This window comes from Oncorhynchus masou, chromosome 2 (assembly GCF_036934945.1).
Source record: "Oncorhynchus masou masou isolate Uvic2021 chromosome 2, UVic_Omas_1.1, whole genome shotgun sequence".
In the NCBI taxonomy this organism is placed as follows: Eukaryota; Metazoa; Chordata; class Actinopteri; order Salmoniformes; family Salmonidae; genus Oncorhynchus; species Oncorhynchus masou.
The window spans coordinates 12,828,710-12,846,304 of NC_088213.1; the positions used below are offsets into that span (position 1 = coordinate 12,828,710).

Consider the following 17,595-nt stretch of genomic DNA (forward strand, 5'->3'; position numbering starts at 1 on the left):
AACAAAACAAGCTTTCCATTTTCCCCGTCAACAAAACAAGCTTCCATTCCCCCCGTCAACAAAACAAGCTTCCATTCCCCCCGTCAACAAAACAAGCTTTCATTCCCCCCGTCAACAAAACAAGCTTTCATTCCCCCTGTCACAAAAGGATTTAATAATAAATAGTTAACCTTGTTACTTAATTTAGCACTTCATCGGCACTTACTATATTCAGTTGACCAACCCTGGAACGACCCTATAAAAGGATAGCTAAAACTGTCTGGTGAGAGAGAGTGCGATAGAGATGCTGAATTAATAAAATTAAAATAAATAATTCATAAACACATGACAGCTTTATTGATTAGGTATGCCAACAACATAGTAAATATTCATATTCATAATATTCATTACAGATATTACCTAAAAGAGAACACCAGGCCTGACTCGTGAGGTAAGGGGTACCTAGACAGTGGGCAATATTTTCATGGTGCAACAATATTCAAATATGTGCAAAGAATCTGTGTTTTAATATGCCACTTCAGCAAAATGCAAAATAAAAAGGCCACTATTTATGAATCGCTCAGTTTATTAAACTCTAGTTAAATAATCACCTTTTAATAACGCACATTGTTCAAGAAAAGTGTCAAATTAAATTATACTGCCAGATTGTAATGCCTTTCATGGTACTTTTGCACATATTTGACCTACAGTATTTTACACCATGAAGATGTCACTCAGTAAGTCAATAGGATGAAAAGAAAACAGAAAGTCACAGGAGGGTTGAAACATTTATAGGTCTTAGATGTCAGGTCCCAAACCACAAAGTTACAACATTATGGAATATAACACTGCTTCTGGCAACAATACTTTAGAATGATAAACAAGAATCCTCAATTCAAATTTAAATGGTCAATCCTGGATTGGTACGTACATTCATCCAACTGATTTGTTGTATTTAAAATCCCGGATTTTCCCTTTTAAAGGACTTCAGTAACAACATTACTCCCCCCAGGATGGAAGAGACATTGAGGGGAGATGATTCTCAGGGTTACAGGGCTGGTAGAATGGTCCCCGCACACGGTCCGAAACCCACCCTATACCCACTCCCCTCACAGTAACCTAGAGAGAGAGAGGGAGACGGTGAGAGAGGGAAAAATAAATGAAAGGACAACAGACAACACAGACCAACAGGAGCGTGTGTGTGTGAACGGTGTCTAATAGAAGCTGTGGTCACTAACACATAGGTGACAGACCGAGGTTCAAATAGCATTTAACTTCCTGATGGGAGGGGTTTGCACTCCACCTGCCTTCCCAAACACTTCCTCTTTTCTGACTAGGACTGAAGTAGCTGAGGGCTGCTTTATAGAGGGATGTTCTACTTCCAGGGACATGTGGTTGTCTAACCTAGCTAACGTAAGTTCATATAATAACCAATGCCATTCAGCAGACACTTTTATGCAAAGCCACTTACAGTCATGTGTGCATGTACAGTATTTTATATTTCTGTAGTGGGTGGTCCCGGGTTTCTGTAATCAAACCCTGAATCCTGGCAATAGAAGTGCCATGCTCTCACCAACTGAGCAATACAGTTTAATTGTTGAATGCACTGACTGTCAGCTAAATGACCAAAATGTACATCTAAACAACAACAGAGTAATCTCTTGATTTCTGTAGTGGTTCTGTCTGTAACAGTGTTTGTAGAGAGCTCAGTAAGGTTGTATCATGGTTTCTGTAGAGGTTCTGTCTGTAACAGTGTTTGTAGAGAGCTCAGTAAGGTTGTATCATGGTATCTGTAGAGGTTCTGTCTGTAACAGTGTTTGTAGAGAGCTCAGTAAGGTTGTATCATGGTTTCTGTAGTGGTTCTGTCTGTAACAGTGTTTGTAGAGAGCTCAGTAAGGTTGTATCATGGTTTCTGTAGAGGTTTCTGTAACAGTGTTTGTAGGTTCTGTCTGTAACAACAGTGTTTGTAGAGAGCTCAGTAAGGTTGTATCATGGTTTCTGTAGAGGTTCTGTAACAGTGTTTGTAACTCAGTGTTTATCATGGTTTCTGTAGAGAACAGTGTTTGTAGAGAGCTCAGTAAGGTTGTATCATGGTTTCTGTAGTGGTTCTGTCTGTAACAGTGTTTGTAGAGAGCTCAGTAAGGTTGTATCATGGTTTCTGTAGAGGTTCTGTAACAGTGTTTGTAACTCAGTAAGTTTGTAGAGGTTATGTCTGTAACAGTAAGGTTGTATCATGGTTTCTGTAGAGGTTCTGTCTGTAACAGTGTTTGTAGAGAGCTCAGTAAGGTTGTATCATGGTTTCTGTAGTGGTTCTGTCTGTAGGTACAGTGTTTGTAGAGAGCTCACAGTGTTTGTCTGTAACAGTGTTTGAGAGCTCAGTAAGGTTGTATCATGGTTTCTGTAGAGGTTTGTAGAGAGCTGTAAGGTTGTATCATGGTTTCTGTAACAACAGTGTTTGTAGAGAGCTCAGTAAGGTTGTATCATGGTTTCTGTAGTGGTTCTGTCTGTAACAGTGTTTGTAGAGAGCTCAGTAAGGTTGTATCATGGTTTCTGTATTCTGTCTGTAACAGTGTTTGTAGAGAGCTTAAGGTTGTATCATGGTTTCTGTAGAGGTTCTGTCTGTAACAGTGTTTGTAGAGAGCTCAGTAAGGTTGTATCATGGTTTCTCTGTCTGTAACAGTGTTTGTTCTGTCTGGTTCTGTAGGTAACAGTGTTTGTAACAGTGTTTGTAGGGAGCTCAGTAAGGTTGTATCATGGTTTCTGTAGTGGTTCTGTAGGTAACAGTGTTTGTAGGGAGCTCAGTAAGGTTGTATCATGGTTTCTGTAGTGGTTCTGTCTGTAACAGTGTTTGTAGGGAGCTCAGTAAGGTTGTATCATGGTTTCTGTAGTGGTTCTGTCTGTAACAGTGTTTGTAGAGAGCTCAGTAAGGTTGTATCATGGTTTCTGTAGAGGTTCTGTCTGTAGTGTTTGTACCTCCCACCTGTAAGAGTGACCTCTCCATCCTTTAGGAAGGTTCTTGTCTCTCCTCCTCCCAGGTCCACGGTCTTAGAACCCTTCCACGACAACTCCAACATAGAACCAAAGGTTGTAACTGTCTGGATCCTACACACAGAGACAGAGAGAGACAGGCAGAGAGAGAGAGAGAGACAGACAGGCAGACAAAGACAGGCAGGCAAAGAGAGACAGACAGCCACGAGAGACAGAGACAAGAGAGAGAGAGAGTGAGTGGGTCAGGAGAGAGAGACAGTCAATACTGAATAAACAACAACAACTCATCAGAACATACACAGAAAATGTGAACACATGTGAACACTAATTCAGATAGAAAATGCTCAGACACACACAGAATAACACATACACTACCGTTCAATAGTTTGGGGTCACTTAGAAATGTCTTTGTTTTTGAGAAAACAATGAGGAAAAAAGTCCATTAAAATAACATCAAATTGATCAGAAATACATGGTAGACATTGTGAATGTTGTAAATGACTATTGTAGCTGGAAACAGCAGTTGTTTTAATGGAATATCAATATTGGCGTACATAGGCCCCTTATCAGCAACCATCACTACTGTGTTCCAATGCCACGTTGTGTTAGCTAATCCAAGTTTATCATTTTAGAAGGTAATTGATCATTAGAAAACCCTTTTGCAATCGTTAGCACAGCTGAAAACTGGCCTTTAGACTAGTTGAGTATCTGCAGCATCAGCATTTGTGGGTTCGATTACAGGATCAAAATGGCCAGAAACAAAGACGTTTCTTCTGAAACTCGTCAGTCTATTCTTGTTCTGAGAAATGAAGGCTATTCCATGCGAGAAATGATCAAGAAACTGAAGATCTCGTACAACGCTGTGTACTACTCCCTTCACAGAACCAGTCTCAACATCAACAGTGAAGAGGCGACTCCGGGATGCTGGCCTTCTAGGCAGAGTTGCAAAGAAAAAGCCATATCTCAGATTGGCCAATAAAAAATAAAAGATTAAGATCGGCAACACAGACACTGGACAGACAAATCTAAGTTTGAGGTGTTCAGATCACAAAGAGGAACATTCATGAGACGCAGAAACAATGAAAAGATGCTGGAGGAGTGCTTGACGCTATCTGTCAAGGATGGTGGAGGCAATGTGATGGTCTGGGGGTGCTGTGGTGATGATAAAGTGGGAGATCTGTTCAGGGTAAAAGGGATCTTGAAGAAGGAATGGTATCACTCCATTTTGCAACTCCATGCCATACCCTGTGGACGGCGCTTCATTGGAGCCCATTTTTTTAAACCTTTATTTAACTAGGCAAGTCAGTTAAGAATTTGTTCTTATTTTCAATGGAACAGTGGGTTAACTACCTGTTCAGGGGCAGAACGACAGATTTGTACCTTGTCAGCTCGGGGATTCGAACTTGCAACCTTTCGGTTACTAGTCCAACGCTCTAACCACTAGGCTACCCTGCCGCTCCAAATTCCTCCTACAACAGGACAATGACCCAAAGCACAGCTCCAAATGATGCAATAACTATTTAGGGAAGAAGCAGTCAGCTGGTATTCTGTCTATAATGGAGTGGCCAGCACAGTCACCAGATCCCAACCCTATTGAGCTGTTGTGGGAGCAGCTTGACTGTATGGTACGTAAGAAGTGCCCATCAAGCCAATCCAATTTGTGGGAGGTGCTTCAGGAAGCATGGGGTGAAATCTCTTCAGATTACCTCAACAAATTGACAACTAGAATGCCAACTCATTTCATGTATGCTTTCATGGAAAACAAGGACATTTCTAAGTGACCTCAAACTTTTGAACGGTAGTGTATATGCATGCACACACACACTCACCGGTCCACTGATGGTTCCTGAGGCCAGCAGGTCTCCAGGTCTGACGTTACAGCCGTTGACTGTGTGATGGGCTAACTGTTGCTTCATAGTCCAGTACATATACTGGAGAGAGAAAGAGAGAGATGGAGAGAGAGAAGTGAGAGGGAAAGAGAGAAGTGAGTGACACACACCAACACACACACACCATGTGAATACAATGATGCACAATTTAAACACTTGCGCCCCAATCCACCCTTGCCCAGAACACATGTCAATATTGGACTGTAAATTGTGCCTTCCTGTATTATACTGATGTTAAAATGTTTATTCTATTCTACTGAGCCATTTACTTAATGTTAGTAGTCTTATATGTTATTATTGGTTATTGCTGTTGCATTGTGGAGAAGGAACCTGCAAGTAAGCATTTCATTGGACGTTGTATACCATGTGTATCCTGTACATACCACTAATACAACATAACTGTAACACACACAGAAAGACAGGTCTAAAAGAGGCAGTGAGTCAGTCAGAAAGACATCCTGTACATACCACTAATACAACATAACTGTAACACACACAGAAAGACAGGTCAAAAAGAGACAGTGAGTCAGTCAGAAAGACATCCTGTACATACCACTAATACAACATAACTGTAACACACACAGAAAGACAGGTCTAAAAGAGACAGTGAGTCAGTCAGAAAGACATCCTGTACATACCACTAATACAACATAACTGTAACACACACAGAAAGACAGGTCTAAAAGAGACAGTGAGTCAGTCAGAAAGACATCCTGTACATACCACTAATACAACATAACTGTAACACACACAGAAAGACAGGTCAAAAAGAGACAGTGAGTCAGTCAGAAAGACATCCTGTACATACCACTAATACAACATAACTGTAACACACACAGAAAGACAGGTCTAAAAGAGACAGTGAGTCAGTCAGAAAGACATCCTGTACATACCACTAATACAACATAACTGTAACACACACAGAAAGACAGGTCTAAAAGAGGCAGTGAGTCAGTCAGAAAGACATCCTGTACATACCACTAATACAACATAACTGTAACACACACAGAAAGACAGGTCTAAAAGAGGCAGTGAGTCAGTCAGAAAGACATCCTGTACATACCACTAATACAACATAACTGTAACACACACAGAAAGACAGGTCTAAAAGAGGCAGTGAGTCAGTCAGAAAGACATCCTGTACATACCACTAATACAACATAACTGTAACACACACAGAAAGACAGGTCAAAAAGAGACAGTGAGTCAGTCAGAAAGACATCCTGTACATACCACTAATACAACATAACTGTAACATACACAGAAAGACAGGTCTAAAAGAGGCAGTGAGTCAGTCAGAAAGACATCCTGTACATACCACTAATACAACATAACTGTAACACACACAGAAAGACAGGTCTAAAAGAGACAGTGAGTCAGTCAGAAAGACATCCTGTACATACCACTAATACAACATAACTGTAACACACACAGAAAGACAGGTCAAAAAGAGACAGTGAGTCAGTCAGAAAGACATCCTGTACATACCACTAATACAACATAACTGTAACATCGTAGATGCTGTCACTCCTGCACTCTTAACTGCCTCTGACATGACAAATATTAACAACTTAAGAAAATTGAGTGACCTATCCCTTTAATGCAGTAAACACTAATGTATCTCAATGAAGGAAACAATCAATCATCTATTGCTGATTACAAATTATCTATAGGGATAGGTCACTATTTTCTTAAGTTGTTAATATTTGTCATGTCAGAGGCAGTTAAGAGTGCAGGAGTGACAGATCTAAGACAATGCCAGAGGCATCACAGGCTAACGGTTAGCATTGACCATTGAGTTTCAATGTCAGAGCATCACAGTAGTGACCGTGATGTATCGCTAATGTATCTCATCTACAGCTCGTCAAAACCCTGGGCCAGTCCTGCATTCCATAAGAAAGCTGCATTCCAATTCAGAAAGTAAACCATATTCCAAATGTTCCTCATTGAAAATAATTGGAATTTTCGTGTACTTACTAAATTGACTGGAATTGAAATGGAATTGCCCCAACCAAGTCACAAGCAAGTCTGGAGCAGTACAGTTCATCTCTGCATTCTAAGTGCATGTTGAGTCAAGTTTGTTCAAGTCAAGCAAAATATATACAGTGCCTTGCGAAAGTATTCGGCCCCCTTGAACTTTGCGACCTTTTGCCACATTTCAGGCTTCAAACATAAAGATATAAAACTGTATTTTTTGTGAAGAATCAACAACAAGTGGGACACAATCATGAAGTGGAACGACATTTATTGGATATTTCAAACTTTTTTAACAAATCAAAAACTGAAAAATTGGGCGTGCAAAATTATTCAGCCCCTTTACTTTCAGTGCAGCAAACTCTCTCCAGAAGTTCAGTGAGGATCTCTGAATGATCCAATGTTGACCTAAATGACTAATGATGATAAATACAATCCACCTGTGTGTAATCAAGTCTCCGTATAAATGCACCTGCACTGTGATAGTCTCAGAGGTCCGTTAAAAGCGCAGAGAGCATCATGAAGAACAAGGAACACACCAGGCAGGTCCGAGATACTGTTGTGAAGAAGTTTAAAGCATACAAAAAGATTTCCCAAGCTTTAAACATCCCAAGGAGCACTGTGCAAGCGATAATATTGAAATGGAAGGAGTATCAGACCACTGCAAATCTACCAAGACCTGGCCGTACCTCTAAACTTTCAGCTCATACAAGGAGATGACTGATCAGAGATGCAGCCAAGAGGCCCATGATCACTCTGGATGAATTGCAGAGATCTACAGCTGAGGTGGGAGACTCTGTCCATAGGACAACAATCAGTTGTATATTGCACAAATCTGGCCGTTATGGAAGTGGCAAGAAGAAAGCCATTTCTTAAAGATATCCATAAAAAGTGTTGTTTAAAGTTTGCCACAAGCCACCTGGGAGACACACCAAACATGTGGAAGAAGGTGTTCTGGTCAGATGAAACCAAAATTGAAAACAATGCAAAATGTTTGGCGTAAAAGCAACACAGCTCATCACAATGAACACACCATTCCCACTGTCAAACATGGTGGTGGCAGCATCATGGTTTGAGCCTGCTTTTCTTCAGCAGGGATAGGGAAGATGGTTAAAATTGATGGGAAGACGGATGGTGCCAAATACAGGACCATTCTGGAAGAAAACCTGATGGAGTCTGCAAAAGACCTGAGACTGGGACGGAGATTTGTCTTCCAACAAGACAATGATCCAAAACATAAAGCAAAATCTACAATGGAATGGTTCAAAAATAAACATATCCAGGTGTTAGAATGGCCAAGTCAAAGACCAGACCTGAATCCAATCGAGAATCTGTGGAAAGAACTGAAAACTGCTGTTCACAAATGCTCTCCATCCAACCTCACTGAACTCGAGCTGTTTTGCAAGGAGGAATGGGGAAAATTTTCAGTCTCTCGATGTGCAAAACTGATAGAGACATACCCCAAGCGACTTACAGCTGTAATCGCAGCAAAAGGTGGCGCTACAAAGTATTAACTTAAGGGGGCTGAATAATTTTGCACGCCCAATTTTTCAGTTTTTGACTTGTTAAAAAAGTTTGAAATATCCAATAAATGTTGTTCCACTTCATGATTGTGTCCCACTTGTTGTTGATTCTTCACAAAAAAATACAGTTTTATATCTTTATGTTTGAAGCCTGAAATGTGGCAAAAGGTCGCAAAGTTCAAGGGGGCCGAATACTTTCGCAAGGCACTGTATGTGTATGTAGCCAATTAAAATCCGTTTAAAAATTCAGTTTCATACTCACAACAAACATTCCCTCTAAACTTTCGGGGGTGTGCAGTAGTCTGTGAATGCAGCGCAGCTCACAGAAGAAATATCAGACACGAGATTCCCTCCACTTTCTAGACTTTTCACAGTTAGTTAACACTATCAACGTTTCCCTTTACTGTGGCGATTGTGATGGAATCAACACATTAGCCACTGTCAATGCAACATACTGAAACAAAACTAACCATGCTAGAGATGATGTTGTAGGCAGAACGCATCGCAGTAGGATTCTATTGCAACGACTCAGCCCTACTCTACACAGACCGGCGGCATAACCAATCAGAGCTGCAGTAGGCCTGCATGCAAAATGACCATTGCCACATATGGATCAATGCCATTAACTTTGAACTGGACTGTGTTTCCAGCTGTGGTCATGAGTAGATGTGTTTGTTTTGAGATCAAAGCAAGAGCTTCATGTAGTCACGTGTTCATATTCTTTGCTATTTAGTGAGGTATTAGCCCAGTTCTAGATCATTTGTCATCAGCAATAGATGATTGATTGCTTCCTACAAGAACACAAAACATGTACATTTCTAGATATCTTTGAAAAGCAAGACAGATTAACATCTATTTTTTTGTCTTAAAGGGGCAGTGTTGTATTTTGAGACAGGCTTAAATAAACTAAGTAACCAATAGTCATAGGGTAGCATAATTTGTCTGATTCTCTGTAATAATGGTATGGGAATAATAATTAATTTGATTTTGTAAAGTGGTTTCTTGCATCAAACACAAAAACATTTTCAGTCACCTCCTTGTCTGAAGGACAAGTGGATAAACAGGTTAATGTCAAGCCCTGCATTTTTTTTAATGGACTACAATGAACCCCACACATTGACTGTTACTGTAGGCTGAATGAGAGAACAGCTACTTCCATGTTAAAATGTTATGGGATGCATTTTCTCCACTCTGGTAGGCCTCCATTATGATAAAATAGCCAGTGTAGCCTACTTGGTCACTGTTAAAAATATCTTAAAGCAGATACAGCCTCAGTGTTCACAGTAAACATGCACTGGAAGTTGCACAGAATTTTCACAACGTTCAAGTTTGTGCTCATCAGAACTTAAATTATCTCAGTGCCAGAAAAAATGAGGGAACATTGCTCACGACCCCACAAATAAATCCTTCTACGCTTCGAGAAACACTGCTCTACCTCACCAGACCTGTATTAATTGACCATTTTCTGGTCCAATCAGAGGGCCAAGTGTGCGTTTCACTAGCCAATCTGTTGCTCTCTGGCCACGTGGAGAGTAATGTGCCACAAAATGAGTGACAAATAATTTCAAGTCATCAGTCTCAAGTCAAACTTGGGTCCCAAGTTTTGAGGCTCCAAGTCAAAGTCAAGCATAAAGTTAATTTATTTTGTGTCGAATCTGAAGTCATCAAATATGTGACTCGAGTCAGACTTGAGACCAAGTCATGTGACTCGAGTCCACAACTCTGCACATTGATGCAACTGTAGTAAACTATCCAAAGTCTACTTCACCAACTGCTTACCTTGAAGTTGGACTTGCATATAGTGGCTGCTTCCTTCATTGCCTCTCCTGAAAAAAACAACCCACAACAGTTGATTGGGACAGGATATCAACACCTGATATACCCCCTCAATAATACCTCAGAATACATAGGAAGAGCAGTGGAGAGAGTCAGTGGAGAGTCATGAGAGAAAGTCAGGACGGAGAGTCAGTGGAGATAGACAGGAGAGAGAGTCACTGGAGAGTCATGAGAGAGTAGGGACAGAGGTCACTGGAGTTAGTCAGGACAGAGAGTCAGGAGAGAGAGTCAGGAGAGAGTGTCAGGAGAGAGAGTCAGGAGAGAGTGTCAGGAGAGAGTCAGGAGAGAGAGTCAGGAGAGAGAGGAGAGAGAGTCAGGAGAGAGTCAGGAGAGAGAGTCTGTGGAGAGTCAGGAGAGAGAGTCTGGAGTCAGGAGAGTCTGGAGAGAGAGTCTGTGGAGAGTCAGGAGAGAGAGTCTGTGGAGAGTCAGGAGAGAGTCTGTGGAGAGTCAGGAGAGAGAGAATCTGTGGAGAGTCAGGAGAGAGAGTCTGTGGAGAGTCAGGAGACAGAGAGAGTCTGTCAGTGGAGAGTCAGGAGAGAGAGTCTGTGGAGAGAGTCAGGAGAGAGAGTCTGGGAGAGTCAGGAGAGAGAGTCTGTGGAGAGTCAGGAGAGAGAGTCTGTGGAGAGTCAGGAGAGAGAGTCTGTGGAGAGTCAGGAGAGAGTCTGTGGAGAGTCAGGAGAGAGAGTCTGTGGAGAGTCAGGAGAGAGAGTCTGTGGAGAGTCAGGAGAGAGAGTCTGTGGAGAGTCAGGAGAGAGAGTCTGTGGAGAGTCAGGAGAGAGAGAGTCTGTGGAGAGTCAGGAGAGAGAGTCTGTGGAGAGTCAGGAGAGAGAGTCTGTGGAGTCAGGAGAGAGAGTCAGGACAGAGAGTCAGTAGAGAGTCAGTACAGAGAATCAGGACAGAGAATCAGGACAGAGTGTCAGTGGAGAGTCGGGAGAGAGAGTCAGTGGAGAGTCAGGAGAGATAGTCAAGCCAGCGAGTCAGTGGAGAGTCAAGACAGAGTCAGCTCCAGATACAGACTTATCCAGTTTAATTTCCTCCATCAGCTCTATATCACCCCATCTAGACTGCACAGGTTCAACCCAGATATCTCCTCCCTATGTTTTAGATGTGGCTCAGATGAAGGAACATTCCTCCATTCCACTTGGCAGTGTTCAAAACTACACGGTTTCTGGCAGGGGGTATGCGATACCATATCCTCAATTCACGGGGTTGCATTCCCTTTAGACGCGGAGGTCTGTCTACTGGGTAACTTTACTAACACCAATCTTAGGCAAAGCCATACTATAAAGCTAACAGAAATATTGCTAGCGATTGCCAAGAAATGTATTGCCTTGAAATGGAAATTGGATTCCTCCCTGCCAGTTGCAATGTGGCTTTCGGAAGTTAATAGTTGTATCCCTTTGGAGAAAATCACTTACTGCTTGAGGAATAAGTTAAAGACATTTTACAGAATTTGGCAACCTTTTATTGACTATATGGAGAATCTCCCCCCATATCTCATTGATTCAATCTATATATAATCCTCACATAATGTTTCACACGTAATGTATAATATGTAGCCTACGGCAGGTGATCCAATGTCTCGTTATTTTGTTATTTTTTATTTTTTAATTATTGTATGTTTGTTTATATAATTATAATTTATTTTGGTTACGTTCGTCTGTTACTGTCACTTTGTCCTATCGTTGTCTAATATCTTTTCACTTTGTTTTGAATGTTCTTAATTGGAAAATGCAAAAATAAAATACTTAATTTTTTTTTTTTAAAGACAGAGTCAGGACAGAGTCAGTAGAGTGTCAGGAGAGTCAGGACAGAGAGTCAGTGGAGAGTCAGGAGAGATAGTCAGGACAGAGAGTCAGTGGAGAGAAAGTTAGTGGAGAAAGAGAGTCAGTGAAGAGAGAGAGTAAGTGGAGAGAGAGAGTCAGTGAAGAGAGAGAGTAAGTGGAGAGAGAGAGTCAGTGGAGAGAGCGAGTCAGTGGAGAGAGCGAGTCAGTGGAGAGAGCAAGTCAGTGGAGAGAGAGAGTCAGTGGAGAGAGAGAGTAAGTGGAGAGAGCGAGTCAGTGGAGAGAGAGAGTCAGTGGAGAGAGAGAGTAAGTGGAGAGAGAGAGTAAGTGGAGAGAGCGAGTCAGTGGAGAGAGCGAGTCAGAGAATCAGTGGAGAGAGCGAGTCAGTGGAGAGTGAGTCAGGAGAGAGAGAGTCAAGAGAGAGAGGGTCTGGAGAGAGAAAGTCAGGAGCGAGAGAGAGAAAGTCAGAACAGAGAGAATGAACAGTCTTGGTCGTAAGGAATACAAAGCTCTTAATGGTAAATCATTACCTCCCTTGTGTGTGTGTGCTTAATTACCAAGGCAAGGCACTCATTCACCAACAATTCCTTTTTACTGTGTGTCTGTGCACGTACGTGTGTGTTGTGTGTGTTTGTGTAAAACCCAACATACCTTTCACTGACACAAATAAGTTAATGTTGAAGGTGAAGGCATCGTCATGGCATAGATAAGGGAGGGGCTTTGGATCCTGAAACAGAAAGTGGAAATAGAAGAGCATGAAGAGCCACAACACTCTTAGAAAAAAGGGTTCTTCAGCTGACCCCATAGGAGAACCCTTTTTGGTTCCATGTTGAACCTTTTTTGGTTTCAGGTTGAACCCTTTTGGGTTCCATGTAGAAAATTGAGCCCAAAAGGGTTGGAACCAAACAGGTTCTTCAAAGGGTTCTCTTATGGGGACAGCTGAATAACCCTTTTAGATTCTAGATGGCACCTTTTTTTCTAACACAGCGTGGATACTGGCTCTCATTACTAAAAGCTTACCTGAATGGTGAAAATGTAAGTGTTAATGTAATGTAAAATACATCCAGACCATCCGCAGTATAATGTAATGTAAAATACATCCAGACCATCCGCAGTATAATGTAATGTAAAATACATCCAGACCATCCACAGTAGAATGTAATGGAAAATACATCCAGACCATCCGCAGTATAATGTAATGTAAAATACATCCAGACCATCCACAGTATAATGTAATGTAAAATACATCCAGACCACCCGCAGTATAATGTAATGTAAAATACATCCAGACCATCATCCAGACAGTATAATGTAATGGAAAATACATCCAGACCACCCGTATAATGTAATGGAAAATACATCCAGACCATCCCGTATAATGTAATGTAGTATAATGTAATGGAAAATACATCCAGACCATCCGTATAATGTAATGGAAAATACATCCAGACCATCCACAGTATAATGTAATGTAAAATACATCCAGACCACCCGCAGTATAATGTAATGGAAAATACATCCAGACCACCCGCAGTATAATGTAATGGAAAATACATCCAGACCATCCACAGTATAATGTAATGGAAAATACATCCAGACCACCCGCAGTATAATGTAATGGAAAATACATCCTGATATAATGTAATGGAAAATACATCAGACCACCCCAGACCAGTATAATGTAATGACCACCCGCAGTATAATGTAATGGAAAATACATCCAGACCACCCGCAGTATAATGTAATGGAAAATACATCCAGACCATCCACAGTAGAATGTAATGGAAAATACATCCTGACCACCCATAATGTAATGGAAAATACATCCTGACCACCCGCAGTATAATGTAATGGAAAATACATCCTGACCACCCGCATAATGTAATGGAAAATACATCCTGAATGAATGTAAAATACATCCAGACCACCCGCAGTAGAATGTAAAATACATCCAGACCACCCGCAGTAGAATGTAAAATACATCCAGACCACCCGCAGTAGAATATAAAATACACCCAGACCACCCATAATGTAATGTAAAATACATCCAAACCACCCATAATGTAATGTAAAATACATCCAGATCACCCGCAGTATACTATAGGGCAGCAGGACCACCAGGTCTATACTATATTACACTACTATACGGTTTGCGTTCTTCACCTGGACAGTGTTGGGCTCAGCGAAGGGCAGCAGGGCCTCCATAGGAACCACCCAGGGTGAGATGGTTGTCCCAAAGTTCTTCCCCAGAAACGGACCCAGAGGAACGTACTCCCACGCCTGGATATCCCTGGCTGGAACACACACAGGAAGAAGAGTGGTTACCCTTTATTTTACCATTAGATGTTGAACTGGTATTTACTGAATATTCCTCAGTGGACACACAGATCACAGGTAGGTTTGAATACTATGTAACCTGCCCAGTGATGAGTCCATCCTATGTTGATTGGATGATCGTAGACCAACACAGCTAAAGTACCTGTACTAACAGTACCTGTGCATAGCTTCAAAACCTTGGTATTGTGTAGGTGAAGTTGTGGGATGTTCAACTGAACTACTGGTCTTTTTGACTATTGACAATCCAGGAATTATTCTATGAAATATTGTGTTGAGGGATGTGATAAATGATCATGTACTGTAGTCAGCAGGAAAATCTATTTCAACTATCAATACCCCTCTCCTCTACATATTACCCAGGTGGAACCTGGCTCAGACTCCCTTACATCTGGGAGTCTGAGCCGCAGGGGTGTAAAATACGTCCCAAATGGCATCCTATTAACCTGTATAGTGCATTCCTTTTGACCAAAGCCCTGAGTGCTATACACTGAGCGCACAAAACATTATGAACACCTGCCTTTTCCAGACTGACCAGGTGAAAGCTAAGACCCCTTATTGATGTCACTTGTTAAATCCACTTCAATCAGTGTAGATGAAGGGGAGGAGACCGGTTAAAGAAGGATTGTTAAGCCTTGAGACATGGATAGTGTGTGTGTGTTATTCAGAGGGTGACTGGGAAAGACAAAATATTTAAGTGTCTTTGAACGGGGTATGGTAGTAGGTGCCAGGCGCACTGGTTTGTGTCAAGAACTGCAACGCTGCTGGGTTTTTCACACTTAACAGTTTCCTGTGTGTATCAAGAATGGTCCACCACCCAAAGGACATCCAGCCAACTTGACACCACTGTGGGAAGCATTGGAATCGATATGGGATTTGGCACACGAACAATAAGGTGAAGCCTAGTAGGCTGCGTTCCAAATAGCACCCTATTCCCTACAGTGGTGGTAAAAGTACCCAATTGCCATACTTAAGTAAAGATACCTTAATAGAAAATTAAAAGTCGCCCAGCATTATACTACTTGAGTAAAAGACTAAAAGTATTTGGTTTTAAATATCCTTAAGTATCAAAAGTAAAAGTCATTTCAAATTCCTTATAATTAGCAAACCAGACGGCACACTTGTTTTTTAAATGTACGGATAGCCAGGGGCACACTCCACCACTCAGACATCATTTACAAACAAAGCATTTGTGTTTATTGAGTCCGCCAGATCAGAGGCAGTAGGGATGACCAGGGATGTTCGCTTGAGAGAGAAAGAGACAGAGAGAGAGACAGATCGCGACAGAAAGAGAGAAGACGATGTTGAAGTCTCAAGGCTACAGTCGAAACCACTCCTCCTCCTGAGATCGTTCTGCCTCATCAATAATCAATAACCTGTCATGTTTTCCTGAGTAACTTACCCTGATCCCAGTGACTAAATATGAAATGTTTACATCAACATGTATAATGCAGAACTACATTAAGGAACTTAAGTTAGTGTTATTATGGAAAGTGGATGTTTTTCAATTAGTGTTATTGACGTTAGGATTTTTCATTTACTGATATATAATTTTTGGCTAATGATTCTACTATTGGCTGTTATAGTTGATAGATACATTATTTTGATTTTGATTTTTTTTAACCTTTATTTAACTAGGCAAGTCAGTTAAGAACAAATTCTTATTTTTAATGACGGCCTAGGAACAGTGTACCTTGTCAGCTCGGGGATTTGAACTTGCAACCTTTCGGTCACTAGTCCAATGCTCTAACCACTAGGCTACACTAAAATAAAGAAATACGGTATGGTGCTTATTAATTTATGTCTTAAAGTGAGGTGGGCTGTGTAGGTGTGTGGGTATGCACATATGAGTGTGTAAATAAGTGAGTCAGTGTGTGTGTGTTATCGTGACTTGTGAGTGTTCTCATGAGTGAGTAAGCGTGTGTGTAGGTGTTAGTGACTGTGTGTGTACTCATGTGTGTGTGTGTGCGTGTGCATGAGTCTGAGAGTGAGTGTGTGTATAAGTGTGTGTGTGTGTGAGGCCTTACCACTCCAGTCATTCATTAGCACCATGCCAAAGATGTGTTGGTGGGCTCTCTCTATGGGAATGGGCTCACCAAGACGATTACCTCCACCTACAAAGAATGCCTGAGAGAGAAAAAAAAGAGCCAGCAAGAGAGAGACAGAGAAAGAGAGCCAGCAAGAGAGAGAGACAGAGAAAGAGAGCCAGCAAGAGAGAGAGAGAGACAGAGAGAAAGAGAGCCAGCGAGAGAGAGAGACAGAGAGAAAGAGAGCCAGCGAGAGAGAGACATAGAGAGAAAGAGAGCCAGCGAGAGAGACAGAGAGAAAGAGAGCCAGCAAGAGAGAGAGACAGAGAAAGAGAGCCAGCAAAAGAGAGAGAGAGACAGAGAGAAAGAGAGCCAGCGAGAGAGAGACATAGAGAAAGAGAGCCAGCGAGAGAGAGACATAGAGAGAGAAAGAAAGCCAGCGAGAGAGACAGAGAGAGAGACAGAGAGACATAGAAAGAGAGCAAGCGAGAGACAGAGAGACATAGAGAGAAAGAGAGCCAGCGAGAGAGACACAGAGAGAGAGAGAGAAAGAGAGCCAGCGAGAGAGACAGAGAGAGAAAGAGACAGAGAGAGAACGAGAGCCAGCGAGAGAGAGAGAGACAGAGAGAAAGAGAGCCAGCGAGAGAGACAGAGAGACATAGAGAGAGAAAGATAGCCAGCGAGAGAGACAGAGAGAGAAAGAGAGAGACATAGAGAGAGAAAGAGAGCCAGCGAGAGAGACATAGAGAGAAACATAGAGAGAGAAAGAGAGACATAGAAAGAGAGCCAGCGAGAGAGACAGAGAGAGAGACATAGAGAGAGAAAGAGAGCGAGAGAGACAGAGAGAGAGACATAGAGAAAGAGAGCCAGCGAGAGAGACAGAGAGGGATATATAGAGAGAAAGAGAGAGACAGAGAGAGAAAGAGAGACAGGCGAGAGAGAGCCAGTGAGAGAGAGAGACAGAGAGAGAAAGAGAGCCAGCAAGAGAGAAAGAGAGCCAGCGAGAGAAATTAGATAAAAGGCAGAGAGAGTGAGAGAGAGATCATTGTTTTGTGATGCCATTGATATGAACCATCTCCTTGGTTGTAATAAAGTGTAGCCATATAAAGTGTATATTGACCATCTCCAGCTCAATGTCCAGCTGCTTGGACTGGCCAAACACAGGAGGCTTAGCTAAGAGAGAACACAATGGAAGAGGAAGACCGTTAGTGAGGGACACAAAAACAAGGTGACACTGGTCTGAGAGGTTTTGTGTGTGTGT

The 17,595-nt window shown here is 41.8% G+C and overlaps 1 protein-coding gene across 1 annotated transcript in view; it reads right to left on the minus strand.

The window, feature by feature from the left end:
• Positions 1-313: 313 nt before the first annotated feature.
• The window catches only part of fah (fumarylacetoacetate hydrolase (fumarylacetoacetase)), a 39,606-nt gene continuing 22,324 nt past the window's right edge, over positions 314-17,595 (minus strand). The window contains exons 7-14 of the mRNA XM_064987802.1: positions 17,455-17,507; positions 16,335-16,434; positions 14,137-14,267; positions 12,625-12,700; positions 10,133-10,179; positions 4,797-4,898; positions 2,960-3,074; positions 314-1,098 (exon numbers count right to left, since the gene is read on the minus strand). Coding sequence (XP_064843874.1) covers positions 1,028-1,098; positions 2,960-3,074; positions 4,797-4,898; positions 10,133-10,179; positions 12,625-12,700; positions 14,137-14,267; positions 16,335-16,434; positions 17,455-17,507 — 695 coding nt within the window. The 3' untranslated portion in view covers positions 314-1,027. The remainder of the gene's footprint in view (positions 1,099-2,959; positions 3,075-4,796; positions 4,899-10,132; positions 10,180-12,624; positions 12,701-14,136; positions 14,268-16,334; positions 16,435-17,454; positions 17,508-17,595) is intronic.